Raw genomic sequence first — 19,035 nt, forward strand, 5'->3', positions numbered from 1 at the left:
GCGTCATGCATCGTGTGGAAAAAAGGCACTACCTCTTTATGTCAAAGGAAAAATGAGGCTCTCACAGAAATCCCTCCAGCAGTTAAAGGTCATCAGAACCATCCGATATTTTAGGGGCACAAAGGCAGCTGTGCTGAGCCGGCAGCACAGTGCAGGGAGCTGCTGCGAATGCAGATGCTGCTGGTGGAGAGTCGCTTGCTGGAGCAGCATAAGGTGGAAAAGCCAGAAGAGAAAGAAACTGCAGGACAGAGCAGAGCAGAGAGGCAGCAGAGAGGCAGCAGAGAGCCCTGGGGCTGGTGTGGTTTGGGTGAGATCCCTCCCAGCCACTGGGGCTTTGTACAGAAAACACTGAACATCAGTAAGCATTGAATTCATTTTAGTGTCACACTCTGACACACAGCCAGAATTACACCTCAGCCAAAACCCATAAAAAGTGGCATTTTATACAGGAAAAAAAAAATCATAATCCTTTATTCTCCAGAGATGTAAACCCCAAACAGCTAACATACGCACACGGACGTGCCAAACCCAATAAATACCCAAGAGCTGGGGGACAAAACCCTTACACTGACAGAAAATTGCAGACTTGCTGTCTAAAAGTAGAACTCCAACCACCCAGACCTGCAGCACTCTTGAAAGGCTGAAACTTAAATTCCATTTTTCCTTTTATTTCCTCTTGTCTAGAGAATGAAATGTGGAGAATGAACCAGGGAAGCCTTTGGGGAAAGACACGCGACGATTAACTGGAACATCATCCTCAGCTATTCATAATTGAGTTAGAGTCATCCACAGACAGGGCAAAGAAAAATGAATCTAGAATGGATTATTTATCCCCCCAAAGGAATAATGAATCTCTGCAAACCCATGCTCCCTCCTCCCTGGCTACTGCACTTGATAACGTGTGAACCATCCTGCACATGCACCTTGAGTTAATCTGTCCTTAGGGAATGGCTGTTCACAATCCCAGCGTGCTTTCAAACACCTTCTTTTGGCACCCAACATGTAATCAGGAAAAGAAATAAATGAAGCAACAGCAGACTTGGGAAGACTGGGGAATTCGGAGCGATGAGAAACTGCTTTCCCTCCCCACTAGTACTGTTACTGCTGCTCTGCAATGGATGTCACCACTGCGGTGCTCTGCAGCTGAGCACCCCCCAGGGCCCAAGCCTGAGGACTCCTGAAAACACATCCTAAAGGGTTGGTGTTCGCATACCTGTTGGTGCACACCTTGCTGCAGCAGCAAGTCGGTCTGAGCAGCATTAGGAAACCTGACAGTGAGGATTTCATCCCTGCGGATTTATTCTTCCTGCTCCATCCTGTGCTCGACTCCTGCCTGTTCAAACGCAGGCTCACCTGCCAATTGGGCAAAGGGAGGATGGGATTTTACCAAACAGGCACCAAATTTGCCCTCCCACAGACTAAGGAGAGGGAAAGGGAGCAGCCTGCACCCAAGAAGGGACAATGCTGAAGCATGAGGCAGATACAGCCTGAGCCCAGGTTCTGCTTCACTTTGGGATTTCTCATTTCCCCTTTTCCTTCCCTGATCCCGGTGAAGACCTGGATTTTGGGTGGACAGAGCTCATACTTCTGGAGCGTGTCTTATCCCCCCCTCCCAGCTGTGCAGCAGGAAGTACTCAATCCCTAGTGAGCACAGCCCCTAATAAGTAGTCCTAAGGCCCAAACTCAACCTGGTGAGGAGTGTGACCCACCCAAGAAGGCATCTGAGATCATGATTGCTCCTCACCTGCCAAACTGGTACAGGACTTCTTTCTCCTGTACATGCAAATGAGGCTTGAGTTAAGAGTAAAGCAGGCACGACTGGTCAATCTGCCCCTAAACCCATATGGGATTCAACTGTTCATGGTTGGGCCTTCGAAGTCCCCCAGAAAGGGTACAGAGAGTTTGGGAATCCAGCATTGCTAATCATGAGGTGATGTTTCCCTCCACTGAGACTCACACCATGGGCAGGATGCAGACGTACACCAAACCCAGCCCTGATCCACACTAGCTTTGTGGTTGGGTGCCAGGTTATCCAAAATTGTTTCACCTCTGGTTGTTCTCCTCTCTGCACTGGTGCAAGCTGAAGCTCGAAGGAGGAAAGGAAGGCCCTCAAAGTCTGAAGCTGGTGCATCCTGTCCTGGGAAGAGGCTCCCTGTTAAAGCCATTTCCAGCATCTCTCCTTGCAGGGCAGCAAAGGTGCCAAAGGGACACACCCCTGCTGGCATAAGCACAAGGAGCTGGTGCTGTCTGACACTTGCTCCATGAACAGCCCTTTGTGGAGAGAGGGCAAGATGCTGTATGGGAACTCCCATCAGGGACAGCAGCGAGTCCAACACACACGAGAAACAAGTAGCTGGAGATGGGCTCTGCAGATATCTGGTTTGGCCTTTAAGCTGTAACAGCAACTGAAGCTGCTGCTTGTTGGCAGGAGGTCTGCCAAGGTGCAGAAGGCATTAATTCAACCCTTTCCTCCTGTTCAGAAAGGATTTGCTTCGCTGTTTTACTGGAGGCTTACACATGCCTGTCCTGGGACCAGGGGAGAAGTCTGCTTAGGGTTTCTTTCCTGGGCATTTCATTAATCCAGTGGAGCTGCAGAAGCCTGGATCCCAGCTGTTAAAGGGGTTGGGGATTTGGTGGTAGTGATGGCTTGGGGTTAGTTCTCCCCCTGCAATAAATAATGAAACAGAGGAACAGCTCTGCAACAGGGAGTGAGCAGTAACACTGAACTCTCAGGCAAAATCCTCAGTGCTGCAGCAGGAGCTCAGCCAGGCTGAAGGCTGGGACACCGTGTATCACACCTGGATATTCTCTGAATCCTTCTAAACTGTTTTTGTAGCTGCTGACTCTATTTTCTCCACCACACAGACCCACCAATGTCCTCGGTTTCACTCCTGCTAAGCTGTCTCAGGGCAAACACCTTGGTCAGATTCTCTCTTGGTCTGAATGGAGATGCAGCACCACAGTTTATGATGGTTAAGAGATCACAGGACATGGGGATGACGGGACAGGGATTTTTCAGCAGCACACTGTCAATCATACACGTGAGGAGTTTTGCTCCCAGTCACTGCAGCCAGTCCTGAGCAACAGAGTTTCCTTCTGCTCACTTAGAGTCTTTTCTTGATTAGTTTCTCCAGTTTCCGTATCCGAGAGGATTCCTGCTCAGGCGTGGGAGTGCTCAGTGAGAGGGAGCTGCTGTTCTCCACTCCGGAGGGGGGAGCTGGGAGGCGCTGGCGGAAGAGGTCCAGCATGCTGCTCTGCTCGCTCCTCTTCAGGCCCTGCAGGAGCAAACAACAGTGAAGCACCATGGTCAGACTTCACTGATCTGGGAGCGGGTGTGCACGAGAATAGCTGCAGGAGTCGAACTGCTACCTTTTGTTCACCCACCACAAGCTGGATGATCCTGAGACAACTGAGCTCAGCCCCAGGAGCCAGAGCAGGTATGAGTACATAAAGTAAACTGCAAAGCTATTCAGTAGCAACTCCACAAGATACACCTGCCTCAGAATGCTTTTCCCACTCCCAAACCCCTCTGTATTTCTACTGAAAAATGTCACCAACAATCTCAGTGCAGTGCTGGTGGACAAGCAGAAACTCTGAGGGACAGGTTCTAACCTTCATGTCTAGTATCTTCTGGAAAGTGTCGGTGCTGCAGTCTGCAAGGAGCTTGACGTAATTCTCAACAAACACAACTGGGGGTTCGTGTGGAGCCATAACCACCTGCCAAGACAATAAAAAAGAGATCAGACAAATTCTGTGAGTTAAAGCCAGTGCTTGGTCAATCCAGGCACAGGAGAGACAGCAGGATTGGCTTCTCTAAAATAAAATGCTTACGGAAAAAGGAGGCTGATGTGCTGCTAGTAACTGAGAGGTAAAGGTGAGTGAAGAGAAGTAAAGTAAGGAGCAGGAAGATAGATGGGGTCTCTTTCCGCACAGCAGTGGTGCCTGGACCCAGGGAGCTGCAGATCTTGTTTCAAAGAGCAGCAGAACTTTGTCTCTACACTTGTGGACTGGCAGGCCCTGGTGTATTGTCAAAGCTCAAGATTTCATCTTGATGCATGGGGAAGACTAGCTGGGGAGTTGCCTGGGGGAGAAGGGCAGTGCTGGTGGTGGTGACAGAAAGTCCCCATTGGGTCAGGCAGCCTGGATGCAGCCCATACCCTCACTTTGTGTGTCCCTCTGCTTCCTGCTGCTTGGAGAGACAGACAGCACAAGGGAATCTGACAACACTCTGCAGTCCCTCCCTCTGTCCCCAGGACAGCACGGTCAGAACAATCTGCTGTGCAGTGTTCCTGCTTCCCACATGGAATCTGATGGGTGAGTGGTGCCGCATGCAGCCACTCGGTCCTTTGGGTACGCTCCTCTGGAGAGGCTGGGGTGCAGTGTCTGACCCCCTGCTGACGTCTGCCCCAGAGCTCACCCCCTCGCAATGCCAGCAACAGTCAAGTCAGGAAAATAAATTAAAACAGTCTTGAAGCTGGAAAGATGATTACTCATTGTTATATTTTCCTTACATAAGCAGCAAGCTCCATAGAGAACACCTTTTGATAATGCTGGGCAGCAAAACCATCTTTCTGGGGAAGTGTGTGTGTGTGAATGTGTGTGCACGCAGGGCAGAAACAGCACAGGACCAGACTCTTCCCTGTCTCTGAAAACATTTCCATATGTTTCCACTGACCCAGCTCACCCCACACTGTATTCTGTCACAGAGACATTTCTTTTTCTCCCTGCACTTCAGACCAATGAAACATCATAGCCATGTATACACTTATAAATCCTTAATTTACAGCCCTTGTAAAAATCTTCTGCCAAGATGAAAAGCTGGAACTTCAGACAGCAGAGCCAGAGGAGAAAGGAAACAGCTCCATGGGACGTGTATATCCTGACGCCCTCCTTCCTACTTTCATCTGTGCTTTGTAGGACTTTGCTAAATGAATTTGTTTGTGCCATCTTTGGGCTCATGGATACTCCTACTGAATTACAGCTGCACCAGTATAAGCCTGGGCATGCTGCTGTGTGGTGGTACTGCTGTATGCAACAGAGGTATCATTTCTGAGCCATCTCGGAACTAGGTAGCAGAGCCCTGAAAACACCATGGACGAGTGTAGTGTCCTGGGCTTCTGACAGGGTGAAACAGCTCTTAGGGAAAAGGCTTTGAATTTGGAAACAGCAGAGTTTGAGCACTGATAAAAAGAGACAATCACAAGACAAACAGAATGGCCAGACATCACCAGTCAGCTCTGGGCCCCTGCAAGGAAACCTTCCCACAGAAATGCCACATCCTGTTCAAGGCCAGGTTGGACACAGGGGCTTGGAACAACCTGCTCTAGTGGAAGGCGTCCCTGCCCATGGCAGCAGGTTGGAACTGGATGAGCTTTTAGGTCTCTTCCAACCCAAACCATTCTGTGACTCTATGATTCAACCCAATCACCTGCTGATCACACAGGGCCTGATTTTGTCCAACCACTCTGTGGAGCACTGAGCACCCTGAAGTGTTTTTGTTGTTTCATCACTAGTTACATGGACACTGAGCTCTCACCCGGAGCCATCAGAAGTGTGTTCTGCAGCACGGCAAGCATGAGATACCTGAAAATGCAGACAAACTGCTACTGCCCAGCCTGCAGACCAGCAGCACCCTGCATTCCCTACCCAAAGCACTTCTACACTGCTTTCACCTCAATCCCAATGAAGCCAATGTGATACTAAGGTAGACAAATTAATTCCGTTACCTTTCTGATTCAAACATAAGCTCCAAGGAAAACCCCATTTCTGTATACAACAGGCTCTCAGTCTCTGCTGCTCCTCCATTAGCAGTACCAGGGTATTTTTCTTCAGGCCATTTATAAGAAAATTTAGACTTGCTCTAACATATCTAGTAACACCTTAATCGCCTTACTCAAGAAGCATGGAACTGCAGAACTGATTTCTGAATTCAGAATGCAAACTCAGCCAGAACATTACCTTGGGGCCCAGGAGCAAAGCCACACTGAGCAGGAACCATGGAGAGCCTGGGCTCTGCACCCCTTCCTTGCCTTGGCTGTGGTTTACAGAAGACTCTGGCTGGCAGCTGCCTGTCCTGCCTGACCCCAGGTCCAACTAATTCACTCAGAGGAACACCTTCACTTCAGCATTGCTGGTGAAGAGGGGACAATCCCATCATCCAGGAGAGTACACTGCACAGCTCCCATGGCTTCTCCTGGGATCAACCCAAACTTCTTACTCCAACAACAAGGGGGAAGGAGAGGTTGCTTTGCTTGTTACTTTTTATGAAGACAACACACTGCTTTTGGGTCATTTTCCAGGCACCAGGTCTGGAAAATGAAAAAGGACTCTGGTGAATACAGTAACCCAGACATGTTTGCACTGGCTGTTACACTAGACAGTAAACAGGTGACTCAAGCACGGCTTGGCTCCCCTGCGTGAAGGAGTCTGCACAAAGGCCTGGAGTAACCTGAACTGGAGGGTTTGCCCTGCAACAGACACTTATGGATGCTAGCTCTGATTTTCACAAGCTCCTGAGGGAATCTGGTGCCCCAGCTCTCCTAATAAGCAGAACTTGAGCCCTCGGTTACCTTAAAAAATGAGGATGAAAACTCAAATGAGATGTTAAGAGAGTGGGGGCAAACCCAAGGCAAATAAGCCAGTTCTGTCGAACAGCTGGCAGCGCACCCGGACAAGCTCACATACGTTCATGTGCAATTGCAGATTGCTGTGTTCAAAGGAAGGGCCCCCTGGAATTTGCTCGCTCCAAATCCCAGTCCAGCAGTCTGGCTGGCAGGTTATCAAAAGTCTTGAGTTACCTTCAGGATCATTTCAGCCCGAGTCATGCCTTTCACTACTATCTTCGTGTAGCTGGCAGGAGCCTTCCTCACCACTTGGGACCCAATGGAGGGCAGATCCAGGAGAACCATCTTCAGAGAGTGAGTGTCCAGCAGCAGCTGCAATAGTTAATCACACACTATTATTACCAGGCTCTGTACCAGCTATAATCCAACATCCTTAAAAGTTTAACACTTCCCACATTGGAAAAAATCCCAGTAATTGGACTGCAGGAAGAGGAGGGGCTGACCAATGTAATGTTACTTCAAGGAGACACGGTCACCCATGGCTACATATCAGCACCGTTCACTGACTTCAACAGAGCACTGCTCTGCTGACTTCAAATGACTTAATGTGCCAGATGCTGAGCTGCCATAAGGCAGAGATTTCCATCCACTCCTCTTCCCCTTAACAGTATAAAGTGAAACAATCTTGATTACCTGTAGCCGTATCATTATTTAGATATCGAGGTCAAATGAATTAACACCATGCTTTCTCCTGCCCCCAACCACCCACTGTGCCAGGTTTTCTGCTTTACTCAACCACTTGATATTAAGATTTTTCTTCGAAAAGAAAGCTGCAACACAAGACAGCTCCATGGAGAACTGCTCAATACCCTGTGTACACTGAAACTCACAGCCTGCATGTTGCTTTTCACTGTACAAGTGGCTAAATAAGCAGCAAGGAGCAGCCATGAAATTTAGCCCAGACAAGCACTGATGACAAAATGCTGTGGGTTAGGTTTCTTGTAACAAAATTACCCCAAATACCACACTCTTCTGATTGCACAGCGTATGTTTAAAGAAGTAAGGCCAGACCAGTGAAGGACAGAATCCAAAATCAAACTAGAGGCAGAGGAGCACAACTGGTTTACGCAGCAATGAGTGAGAGCTCTGTGGCTGTCAGCACACCCAGTGCATTCCCTGCAAAGGGGCTCTCAGGACCACATGGAAACTTGTTCTTCTTGAGCAACACACAACATTATGGGCCCTTCAGAACCCCTCAGCAATCACCGTGGACAATCTGAACATTTATGGTACAGCTTTCAGCACACGTGGGAATTCAGTGCAAACACAAAGGACTGAGCTGAGGAGGAGGGATGCTGGATCACACCACTTCAAATCTGGTCCCTGTTATCTGCAGCAGCGTATCATTGCTGTGTGCTGCCTGTTTCATGGTTTGCATGAGATGAATCAATGCCATCAATCTCGTCCTGGTAAGCCAGGAAACCACAGCACAAATGAGCAGCTCTGTGCACCCCAGAGCTGCTGGAGCCTCAGGCTGTCATAGCTGGATTCCTGTATGTCTATGAGCGACCCCATAGATGGAAGATTTTTCCATGGTTGGAGAATTCACATCTTTCCCACGTAAACTCTCTCATGTCTAATAGGAGTTTTGTGCACTCGGCAGCTTTCCCACAGATGCAGCGCTTGCAGGCTCTGTCCACTCACCCTATTTCCCCCTGTTATCCATTCCAGGTCCCTGGCATTACTGTCTCACTGCCAAAGCTTGCTGAGACAGAGGATTGCCAAGTCAGAGATACAAACACGAAGTGAAACCCTACAGGTCTTGTTCCCTGCACTGAACACTTCCATAAATAATGCCCTTGTGCCTAGATTTCAAACATGATTATTAGGAAACAGCACTGTATTTAGAACAGGAAAGGCCTAGAAAGCATATTCCACAGCAACATCTGCACCAGAGAAAAACTGGTGTGGAAAGATGCTGGTGGGTGACCAGAGGTGTGTTCAAAAGATGCTAAAGCAACTGAGGACCTATATGCTGCAGAGCCAGAGGAGATCAGCTTCTGAAGACCTCTGTACATCTAACCCCAGGAAGGTATGTCCCACTTATAAATGACATATTCACTGTGAATCAGGCTAACAAAAACCTTCCCAGCCTGCTTTAAAGAAGCAAATTGGGCCTGTTATTCCAATCCAGTAATGTTAAAACCTTTTAACATTAAACACAAACCCACTGCTGGCAACTGGCTAATCAGTTTAGATGGTTATTAAGAAAAAAGACTTTGTTTAATCACTCTCAGGTCTGCTCACTGCACAAGATGAACAGGAACTCTGCTTCACTCATTTGCTTCCCATTAAAAAAGAGAAGGGTTTTGATGTAAAGCTCCTGTTTCATTTTGCAGACACACACTGCTCAGAACCCATCTTTGATGCCTAAAACCCAAGCAGCTTTTAAGGCCCTGATTTAAAGTTCATAGCAGTGCCATTAGGGACAATTCTGCTTTTGTTTAATTAGCCCACAAGGAAGCAGCTGCTTGTGTACGGGACAGCTGAGAACCTCCCTCATTCAAACCTCATCCTCACAGAGCAGCAGGGTCCCAGCCCACAGGCAGGGGTGAGAGATGAAGGGTCTCAAGGCAATAAATACCCTGCACTGCCCATGTGCAATTCAGAGACAGGGACTCCTGTGAAAGGGCAGTACTTCAACAGAAATGCACGTGTTAATGCAAGAGGCATTAATTCAATGTGCTTCCTTCCCTGAGATTGTACCTCACCATCTTGCAGTACCTACAGCTCTCAGTATAACAGGGAGGCAGGCTCATGGGAGAAAGCTGGGGAGTCCTGAGTCCCAGATGCTGGGTGGTCACTTCCCTGGGTCTCAGTCACTGAGTAGTAGAGGTGGGGACAGCTCTTCCCCACCATGCTGCAGTGTTTGACGTGTATTTGCAACGCCTGAAGAAGCAAGGCCTGGAAGGCATTTATGCAGGAAAGAAACTGTCCTGTCTTCAGACACTGCAGCATCCCTTGCCCACAGAAACAGGGTCTCCATTTAGCCTTTTCTTTTCCCAGACAAAATAGAGAAAACTCTGCTCTGTACCTCCACAGCCCCATCCTTCCTGCACAGCTCTGAGGGGAGGAAGACAGCAACCATCCATAGGCAAACTAGAGGAGGCAAAAATCTAATTGTACTCACTGGAACTCAGCCAGGACACAGACTCTGGCAAAACTACACCAGGCTGCAGAGGAGCTCATGAGGACATCACCCTCCAGAGGAGTCTCCCACAGCTTCACTTTCTTGGAGAGGAAGGAGCCAGCACATAGGACCAGAGCACACAGTCCCTGAGAGGATGCAGCATTGCTCTGCTGGAGTATTGCTGTTTGAACTCCTGAGCTGAGAAACTGCCTGGACACCTGGGGTTTTGGTTTGGGGTTGTTGCTGGTTTTTTTTTTGGTAAAGTTTTCCTGTTGTCTCACTTCCCCTCCAAATGATGCTTCCTCCAGCAATTCCTTTTAAGGAGCAGACATATGCGTGAATAAAGGATTAAAGCCATTACTGCACAGGCCTTCTTCACTGCCCACCCTCCACCCTGGCACTTCTTGAAGAGAAGGAAAGAGGAAGCATATCTCAACCAGCAGCTATGAGTTGACCATGCCCCAGCTCTTCTGAGCAGAGAAGTGATAGGCTTAAGTTTAACCAAGGGAGAAGGCACAGAAGCAGCAGAGGGAGATTTGAGAAAGGATGCGGCAGAAAATAGTCTTCCTGAGGACATGGGAGCTTCTGGCAACAGTTTCTGCCACAAGCAACATTCTTTTCCTTTGTGTGAGCACACTGAAGACAATCTCATCATGACACCATAGACCAGTGTAAGAGGTTTGTTGCTGCTGGGCTATCATTAATTTGACTGGCAAAGTAAGAGCTCCTCTGCTTGGGAAGATGCCTAAGGCCCCTCTCCCAGGACAGGTTCAGGTGTGGCAGGACCCCTATAAACCTGCTTCCACTCTGCCCTGTACCAGTGTATCCCTATTGCCTCAGCCGCACCAGAGCTCAGGACACGTAACTTAGCTCTCTGCCCCTTTTGACCAAAAGCTGCCTTGACTTCTTGAACCCAGAAGTCATAAAACAGACAATGCAACTACTTTTTCTTACCTGTTCTGCGCCCACCATGCTGATAGGTTTGCACTTGAAGAGATGGTTAATGAACTTGGGAATGAAGGAGCTGCAGAGATGAAATACAAAATGACACAATTACAGGTGAGTATTTGGAGTCATACAGTCTTCTGCAGTAAGAAAGCATGCAAAACCAAGCAAGGATGGCTTTCCATAAAGACACTGTAAGTGCCTGGTTCTCAAGATGATTCCAGCCACATTAAGTATAGTAAATAAAAACCCAACAAACCCTAGGTACAATTCTTTTGCTTTAATCCATACTGATTAGTTAATTGAGAAGTTGCACACATTATGTAAATAAATTGCTATAAACTACATGAAGTACTACACTACAAGGTCAAGAACAAGCAAACTATTGTAAATAATAAACACAGCAACACACCAGGATTAGCACAGCTATTCACAGAGGAGAAGAACCCAGAACCTACAATTTACTGCATACAAGTAATTCCATAACATGCATATTACACCCTGAATTTGAGGTCCGGCCAAGGCTGGAGGTCTGCTGGGCCCTGGACACTCACACAGAAAGGCACTCATCCAAAAACCTTCTGGCCAACACAATCAAGACAAGAAAAAGTTTTGTGAAAACACCATTACCCTGTTTTACTAACGTGGACTTCAGACTCAGAAGAACAACTAAGGTACGTATACTCAAGTGGGGAGAATCTGGCAAGGGTGGAAGCCCAATATTTGCCAACACACTCCAGAGCACCAGCTCTGGTTTTAGCTTTCTGCTTCATTTTAGGCTTTGTGGTAATTTCCTCAGTGGAGAAGCAGATGCTCCCTTCTAGCAGATGCACTGGCTGAGCACCTACAAGACAAGCTTCTGCCCAACCTACTCTACTGAGGTGCAGCACCAGGAAAACTCAGGAGCTGAACGTGAGAAGGGCTGGCATGAACAACACAACCTCTGTCAGGACCACACTGCTCATACCCTTGGTCTTCCTTTTGCTGCCTTGTTTTTCAATGTACTCTGCTTCTTTCACATGGCCTTCTTTGGCTGAATGCCTACCAGGCTCATGTTTCCAGGACCTTGCCATGACCTGGTGGCAGGTCTTAGATTTTAATGACACTGTTCTAAGTTCATGTACGTTGGTCTGGTTTTTTTCCTTTTTGAATGAGGAGCCATTTATGATGATGATCTAAATTCAGTGTGGTTTCCCCCTTAATCTGTCAAGCTATTTGTTTCCTTCTCACAAAGCAAGGAGCATGGACAGCATCTTGTTTGTCTTGCCACCTGTTTTCCAAGCCAGGACATTTATTTTTTGCCCTTTCTCATGGAAGAATGACAAAAGCGTAAGTCAGGCAGAGAGCATGCCAAGCTGCTGAGAAAATCCAAAGAAATGGTTCAAGGAAGAGTCCAAGCAAAGGCTCCTTCCTTTCCCCTTCTCTCAGACACAGCCACGACCTCTTTCAGTGAATCATCCTTTCCTGGAGAGGTATCAGGGAGAACAATTTCAAACTACTATTGAGAACCAGCTACTGGGCTGCCCCAAACAGCTTTGAATTTGACCACCAGAGAAACAACCTTGGCAACAAAACACAAATAAGAGGAGGGAAACAAGCCCTATCTCCTCTTGCACAAAAGCGTGACAGCAGAGATGCAATATATCTGGTTTAAAATCCATTTTTCAGGTGCACAGCTAATTCCCGGAGGGCAATTAAGAGTGCTAAGCACAGCTGGAGCTTAGGTGATCCTATAAAATGATCAATGGGTAGCAGCTCTGGGTGCAGCACCTTGCTACAAGCTGAAGAGAGCAAGAAATTAACTCTATCTTTGATCTTGCAGCTAGGTCCAACTGTCCTTCCCTCTGTAAGGTCAGACATGGAGCTAATGCTCATGTTCTATATGAGCGAGCCTCTCTTTTTAGAGGGTGGCAGACCAGCAGCCAAAGGACCCCCTCCCCTCTCTTTTTTTAATCTTCTATGTAACCACATGGTCTCCCATAGACAGCTCTCTGTCTTGCATGAAACAATTCCCAGGCCCCTTAGGATGGCCACCCACAATCAGTGCAGAAGGGTAAAGTGACCTCCCATCCCCACATGCCTGTTATTTCACGCTGCCTTATTGGAAACAGCTTCTCAACTCCAGCAGGACAGACAAGACAAACCATAAGAACCAAGGGCTGCTCTCGTATTTTGGGAGGTTTTTTGGACAAGCAGAGACCATCAAGTGCAGTTGCACTTAACTGAAAAATTCACTTGAGTCTCTTGCCTAGGCTGGACTCAGTGCTTGGCTCTCTCAGTGTACAGCAGGCAATCCTGATGCAAATAATACGTGCGAATTCAATGCTAATGCTCTGCACGAGGCTTTGTACTCTAAATGCCTTCACTCCCTGCACATCCACAGAGCTAGATTGGATGCCAGAATTCATTTACAGTTTCAGCTATAAAACCAAATCCAGCAAACCCTCCATAGAAGCAGACAAGTCCCCAGCATAATAATAAAGCAGTGCAAGACAGATTAGGAACCTAAAGCAGAGAAACCACAGCATCTGAGAGGCTCCCATCCAGTGGGAGTGGCTCTGCCAAAGCCTGTGCTTTCCTAATCCCCTGCACTGCTGATGCATCAAACACAATGCCTTGCTAAGCAAGGCAGACAGAGATGCAACCACAGTCTTGCCTGTCTGAAGGAAGATGAGCTACTGCAGGGCATCATTCAAAGCATCCTGGTGTCACTGAGTCACTGCAGCTGAGAAGGGTTTTGCTTTATACCCTGCTCCAAGGCAGTGACCAACCCTTGCAGCTTGGCCAGGTTTAGCTCAGCTCACTGTTTCCAAACCTCCAGGAGCCTCCTTGTCACGATCTTCTTCCACCCAACTCCTCTCACTAAAAGCACGATGCAAAGGCCAGAACTGGAAGGGTGCCTGCTGCAGTTACCCACCACGCTCGCCTGTTTGTAATGGATGAGCCGTTATTCCGGGCGAGGGGGAGAGCTGTTTGTTTTTCCTGCCTCTCGGTTCTAATCTCTTCCTCACTGAGGTCAGGTCACAGACTTCCCAAACACATCCCTGTGTAGCAGCCATGGCTTCACCACTGTGGTTTTTGATTTCAAAGGATAAGGACTGAGGTGCAGCGAGACCAGAGCCCCTCACCCTGCCTAAAAGTGCCTCCCGGAAAGCTGGCTGCTTCTCACTACTTCATAGGAGTGAGGGTTGCATATTGGTCAAAACAAAACAAAAATGACAAATTAGGTTACAGGATTGATGCCATTTTTGATGGCCATTTTTCTTCTTGCAGACTTGGCTCAGATCCCTCAGTTTTAAATTTAGTGACTTTAGATGCCTTCTCCCCTGTGGTCCTGTAACTCAACACTAGCGCTTTATACAATCCATTAGAGCTGAGAAGTGGCTGGCAGTTCAAAAAGATACAGACATTAACATATGGAGAAGTACAATGCCTGTTAAAAGGATTTTCAGTGTTGTGGAGCACACAAAAGGCCAGGTATTTATATTGGGCAGGCAAGCATATTCCATAAGAATTCAGAGCTTCAAAAATACAAATGTTTGCATGCATTAAAATGTCATCAGCATTTCAAGTACATCAATACACCCTCATCACTGCGCTAGTTCTCTTTAAATCCAAGTTGTACAGAAGAACTCTAAATAGGATCTGGCAAAAACAATCCTTAGGAACCAAATTTTCACTTCTCCACCTGATTCACAGCACAGTGAACTCAGGACTGTGTCTTCATTTTAAAGTGCTGCAGATCAGAGCTGCAGTTGTCTTAAAAAAGGTTTTGAAGCAGAGTGGTAGTTTTGCAGGTTTCTGTGCTCAACTATAGAACAAGCCATGACGAAGGCACTTGGCTTAGATGTTCATTTTATCCTGAGTTTACTTGATATGCGCTTAGCAATAAAGTTAAAAGGGAGGCAACTAAGCTGAGGTATTAAGAGTGTGCTCTGAACAGCTGAGTAAATGGGTTTTTTTATTTATCGCCATGTTAGTGATACAAAATTCAAGTGAAATCACATAGAAGGCTTAAGTGCAATAAATTTTCACTGAGACAGCATTTCAAACAGTGATTATGGGCAACGTCATAATATGATTTATCAGTAACTGTTCCTTAATGCAAGCTAACGAGTACCCTGAGATAGAAAAGGGGAATGAAACTCTTAGGTCAGCCTCCCTGCTGTGAGAGCTAACAGTTCTCAGGAGAGCCTGCTGCATCCTTCCCTGCTGAAGCAGTAGCTGAAGCTCCAGTCTCAAACCCACACAGTAACTGCCAGGCCACAGTTTATTTCAGGATGATTAGGTTATTGCAGATGAATGAAACGTTAAGGTATTTTAGAGTGACACATGATATGTATGGCACAGCTCACAAGTCCACCAGCAGAGTCACATGCAACACCAAAAGCAGCAGCTACAACTGGCAGAGTCCTCCTGAGGTTTTTTTCTTGGGGCATTGGCATGCAAAGCTCTGCTGGCCACAGGCAAGTAGGGAAGAGTTCCAAGTATCTTCCCAAAGAACTGAATTCTTGTTTCAGACACACAGCTTCAAAGTTTGGGTGTCCAACAGATACTGGAGAGCTCAACCCTAAACCCAGAGGCAAGGGGCATTTCTGTCTCATCTTCCAGTTCTTTCACAATGCTCAACGTTAAGTGATTTAACAGGAAAATACTTAGAATATTCTCCAAAATCTGAACTACTCCCCTGAATATTCCCCTCCTTAGTGAACTATTTTTGCACAGAAAAGCAGCTTTTGGACTGTCAAGGTAGAATATACTCATCACACATGCCCTCCTTACAGGGAAATAGGTATTTTAGAAGCTATATTGAATTAAATGACGCACCAGATTTCTTAGTACCTGGAAACACCACAGCCTCTTATCACTGGAAGGAAAGTAGGTTCCCAGAGTAGGAGTCATATCTAATTCAGACATTCAAAGCCTTTTAAAGATGTCCAACACAAAACTTTCTGCACTTGGCAAAGAGTAGGCAGTGATCATCACAATATTTTATGGGATGGTTTAGCTATGTAGGGAAGAACCAATCAACAGAAATATCTGAGAAAATCTGCCTCAGCAGGAAACTTGAGACAAGAAACTGAAGTATCTTTTAACCTTGACCTTGCCAGCAGCTGCTGGTGTTTGCTGCCCTAACCCACGTCCCTTTGTGCCCTCTTTGGATGTTCACCCAGACACCAACAGCCATGATGCTGCACTCTAGAAAGCAAACAGATGATCACGTACAGGCTAGTGAGAACCAGAGACCTCGATAAACTCTGCCATGTTGGCAACTTACTTTGCAAATTTTATGCAGAACTGAGTGAAATACTTTCTCGTGGAGGCCAGATTGTCACGGATGATGGGGACATTCTGTTTAATGTGGAGAATCACCGAGGTGACATAAGGACTCTGGTCACCGACGTGTTCCACGTTCTGCCACTGCATCTGCACAAAGGGGAAATAACAACCAAAGAGACTGTTTAATTCATTAAGATTCAAGCAATAGGTAAGGAAAACTGTACGAACTTCCCGTCCAAAGATCTCTAAGGAATCATTAAGACACTGCCACTGCAATTCACCACCAAGGTCAAGTTCTTCGTCACTACACTGATTGAGCGAAACCTTTCCGCAACAAGACAGAAAGAAAACCCAGAACAGCCCTTTTTTGCACCAGAGTAGAGAGAGGTTGTGACCAGTAACCTATACAAATGGGGACCACTAGGATTAAAAAAGATTTTGGAGCATGCCAGGCTGCCTTAATATTTAACAGTTTCCAGTTTGCCAGGATGAAGTGCCCATATAAATCCTGATTACAGGCATTTGAGAAAATATCTGCAAGCTTGCAAAGTCTGGATTCCTGTATGGCAGCCAAGACTTTAATACTGGTGAGACTGATGACAGATAGATTGAAGAGGTAGAAATACTCTTTAAAATCCAGCATAGCTCACACCAAAAACACTTCTTGTGTACAAGCTGCGGTGCTTCAGCTTATCCTAAATTCACATCAAAAAAATAGAAACCAAGAAGAGTTACTCAACCTCCCATTTTGTTTTCATTTACACTCAGCAGAAATGCAACAGAATAGTCCCTGTGAGCCAGATGTGTGACTCCCTTGACTTTCTCTGAGCCTTATTTGCAGTGAGTACACAATGTAAGTTGTGGGAAAAAAAAGAAGAGATAATTGGGTAGACTGGCCAAGCACCCATGGATATAGCAACGTTTCACCAAGGAACTCCAGCATCCAGAAAAGCACTCATAGCTCTGCTACTGTTCAGAGACCACGCACTCCGCAATGTTCTCCAACTAACTGGAGATGCTGTGCCTCGTGCTGGAGATGAAACAGGAGGAAAACAGGTAAGAAATTAGGGTAGGAAACTGGGCACATGTGGAAGATGAGCTTTTCCTTTTGAGGGGTATTTGCCCTCAAACTTGTTTTCTCAAGTTTTGGATTTTGCGTGCACAAGTTTTTTATTCCTGGTTTTAATTCAATTATGGCTACTTTGTCCCCTGCAACCCAGCCAGTTCAATTCCATCCAAACAACTTAACAGGCAAGAGAAGCCAAATTCTTTGCAAAACCACAATGTCTGGGAGAGCCTACACATGTCCTACCAAAGCTGTCTTTATTGAAACCAAACAAACAAAACCCCAGCCTGCTCATTTCACATTACCCAGGAAGCAAGCAGGGATCCCTCTCTCATCACCTGCTCTATGGGGTTTTCATTCCATCTTTCATTTGAAGATCGCTCAAGAGACAACTGCTTTTCTACTCCTCATGGTACAAGCCATATCCAAAGAAAACACTTTGTGCCTAGTTCCCTGATGGATTTGCACGTTCCCAGCGCTGGCTCTTCTTGACAGACAATGATCCTCAACCAACAGACCATCCCCATATAGTGGGAACGGCCAGAAAGTGGGAAGGGACTGCTGAGTTGAATTATTGCAACAATAGAACAGTAGCTTTTTCATTTTGTTGGTCTTCATTCCAAAAGCAATACTTTACAACCAAACCTTTAAAGCATGAATAGTAAAAATAGCCCTTTGTGTGTGTGTATGGGGGTGTGTTTCACCCAAAGAAAAGACCAGTAGCTGCAATGAAAGAAATGGTACACATACTGAAAAGTCATCAGAAGAAATATGAGCCCAACTCTTCTGGTAAAGCTTTGTTCCTGTCATTTTAAATTTATGCCTCTTTTTCCCTCGTCCTATGTTTTTCTTGGGATATCCACATAGTTTACATACACAAGCTGAAAATGAGTCCAAAGAACTGGAGCAGCGAGGCCTTGCACTCGCCGGCCAAAGGGAGAATCCCAGCACGCAGGGTCTCTGACAGCAGCCAAAAGGCACCTGCACACTGCAAGGACATGGGGCAACATGCTGCCTGCAAGGGGTTCAAAGCTCTGGTGCTACCTTCAGAGCTGGTTTTCACTACAAAAAGCCAGGACTGTCAAGATTTTCGGGTGCTTTCTTAAAAAGGGAGGAGAAAAGAGAAACCCTAAGCAAAACTGGAGTGGTTTGGCACATAAGAAGAGCTGTACTACCTTCTGGGCAAGGCAGGGCCTCAAGAGCATCCCTAGGTCTGCCCAGTTGCAGGGGCCCATGTCTCCATATGTCCCTGTGTCCCCAGAAAGCTAGGAATGGAGTGACAGCACCAAACCACGAGCCACCAGGTCCTTCCTCCATGTCCAGCACTGATCCGGGTCTCCAGCAAAGAGGCTGCTTCATGGAAGATGGATCAGTCTCCAAGTCCCCCCATGCTCAGCACTGCCAGTTACAGGCTCCAGACTGGGCATGGGGAACACACATAACCACCAGGCCAGTACCTTCACCCTTGACCACACATTCCTCATGCAGGAAGAGGTGGGAGAGGAGAGAAGAGCCAGTGGTTGCTGCAGGCAGCACATATTGCTGCCTTTGAAACTGCCTCCATTGTTTTTCAACACGAGTTCCGGTTTGCACTGTTAACATGCTGCACCTTGTCTGAGTGCTAAAATGCACCCATGGTGACTTTTAATTAGCAGTTGGCAGCTCTGATTGCTCTGCTCTTGGGGTTTTCCTTGTATGTAATGGAGAGATTATTAAAGCTTCGTGTTTAAGCGCTTGCTGGTGTCCACTCAGTTGTAAAGGAAGTAGGAAATTCTGGCTGTGCCAAAAGGTTTTAGCAAAATATAAAACCCCAGCAAGCGATCGACATGAGTCACTAAAATGTCCCCCAGCCCCACTTACCAGCAGTTTTACATAGAAATCGATGCTTAATTCAGCAAGTGAATCAAGGCTTAGCCAGTGCAATCCATAAACTTAATTGGGGCAAAAACATCCCATGCAGATTAGCAGTTCACTTGTCCCAACAATTAAAA

At 46.8% G+C, this 19,035-nt stretch overlaps 1 protein-coding gene across 4 annotated transcripts in view; it reads right to left on the reverse strand.

The window, feature by feature from the left end:
- Window positions 1–359: 359 nt before the first annotated feature.
- VPS53 (VPS53 subunit of GARP complex) overlaps window positions 360–19,035 on the reverse strand; it is a 67,222-nt gene continuing 48,546 nt past the window's right edge. For all 4 annotated transcript variants that reach the window (XM_061470285.1, XM_061470284.1, XM_061470283.1 and 1 more), the window contains 5 exons: window positions 15,977–16,125; window positions 10,708–10,777; window positions 6,798–6,935; window positions 3,613–3,717; window positions 360–3,275 (listed from right to left, as the gene is read on the reverse strand). In XM_061470285.1, the coding sequence (XP_061326269.1) occupies window positions 3,105–3,275; window positions 3,613–3,717; window positions 6,798–6,935; window positions 10,708–10,777; window positions 15,977–16,125 (633 nt within the window). In that variant the 3' untranslated portion in view covers window positions 360–3,104. The remainder of the gene's footprint in view (window positions 3,276–3,612; window positions 3,718–6,797; window positions 6,936–10,707; window positions 10,778–15,976; window positions 16,126–19,035) is intronic.

Source organism: Pezoporus flaviventris, unplaced genomic scaffold, assembly GCF_033815535.1.
Source record: "Pezoporus flaviventris isolate CSIRO_AGI_PZ_B2104156 unplaced genomic scaffold, CSIRO_AGI_Pfla_v1 ptg000063l, whole genome shotgun sequence".
In the NCBI taxonomy this organism is placed as follows: Eukaryota; Metazoa; Chordata; class Aves; order Psittaciformes; family Psittacidae; genus Pezoporus; species Pezoporus flaviventris.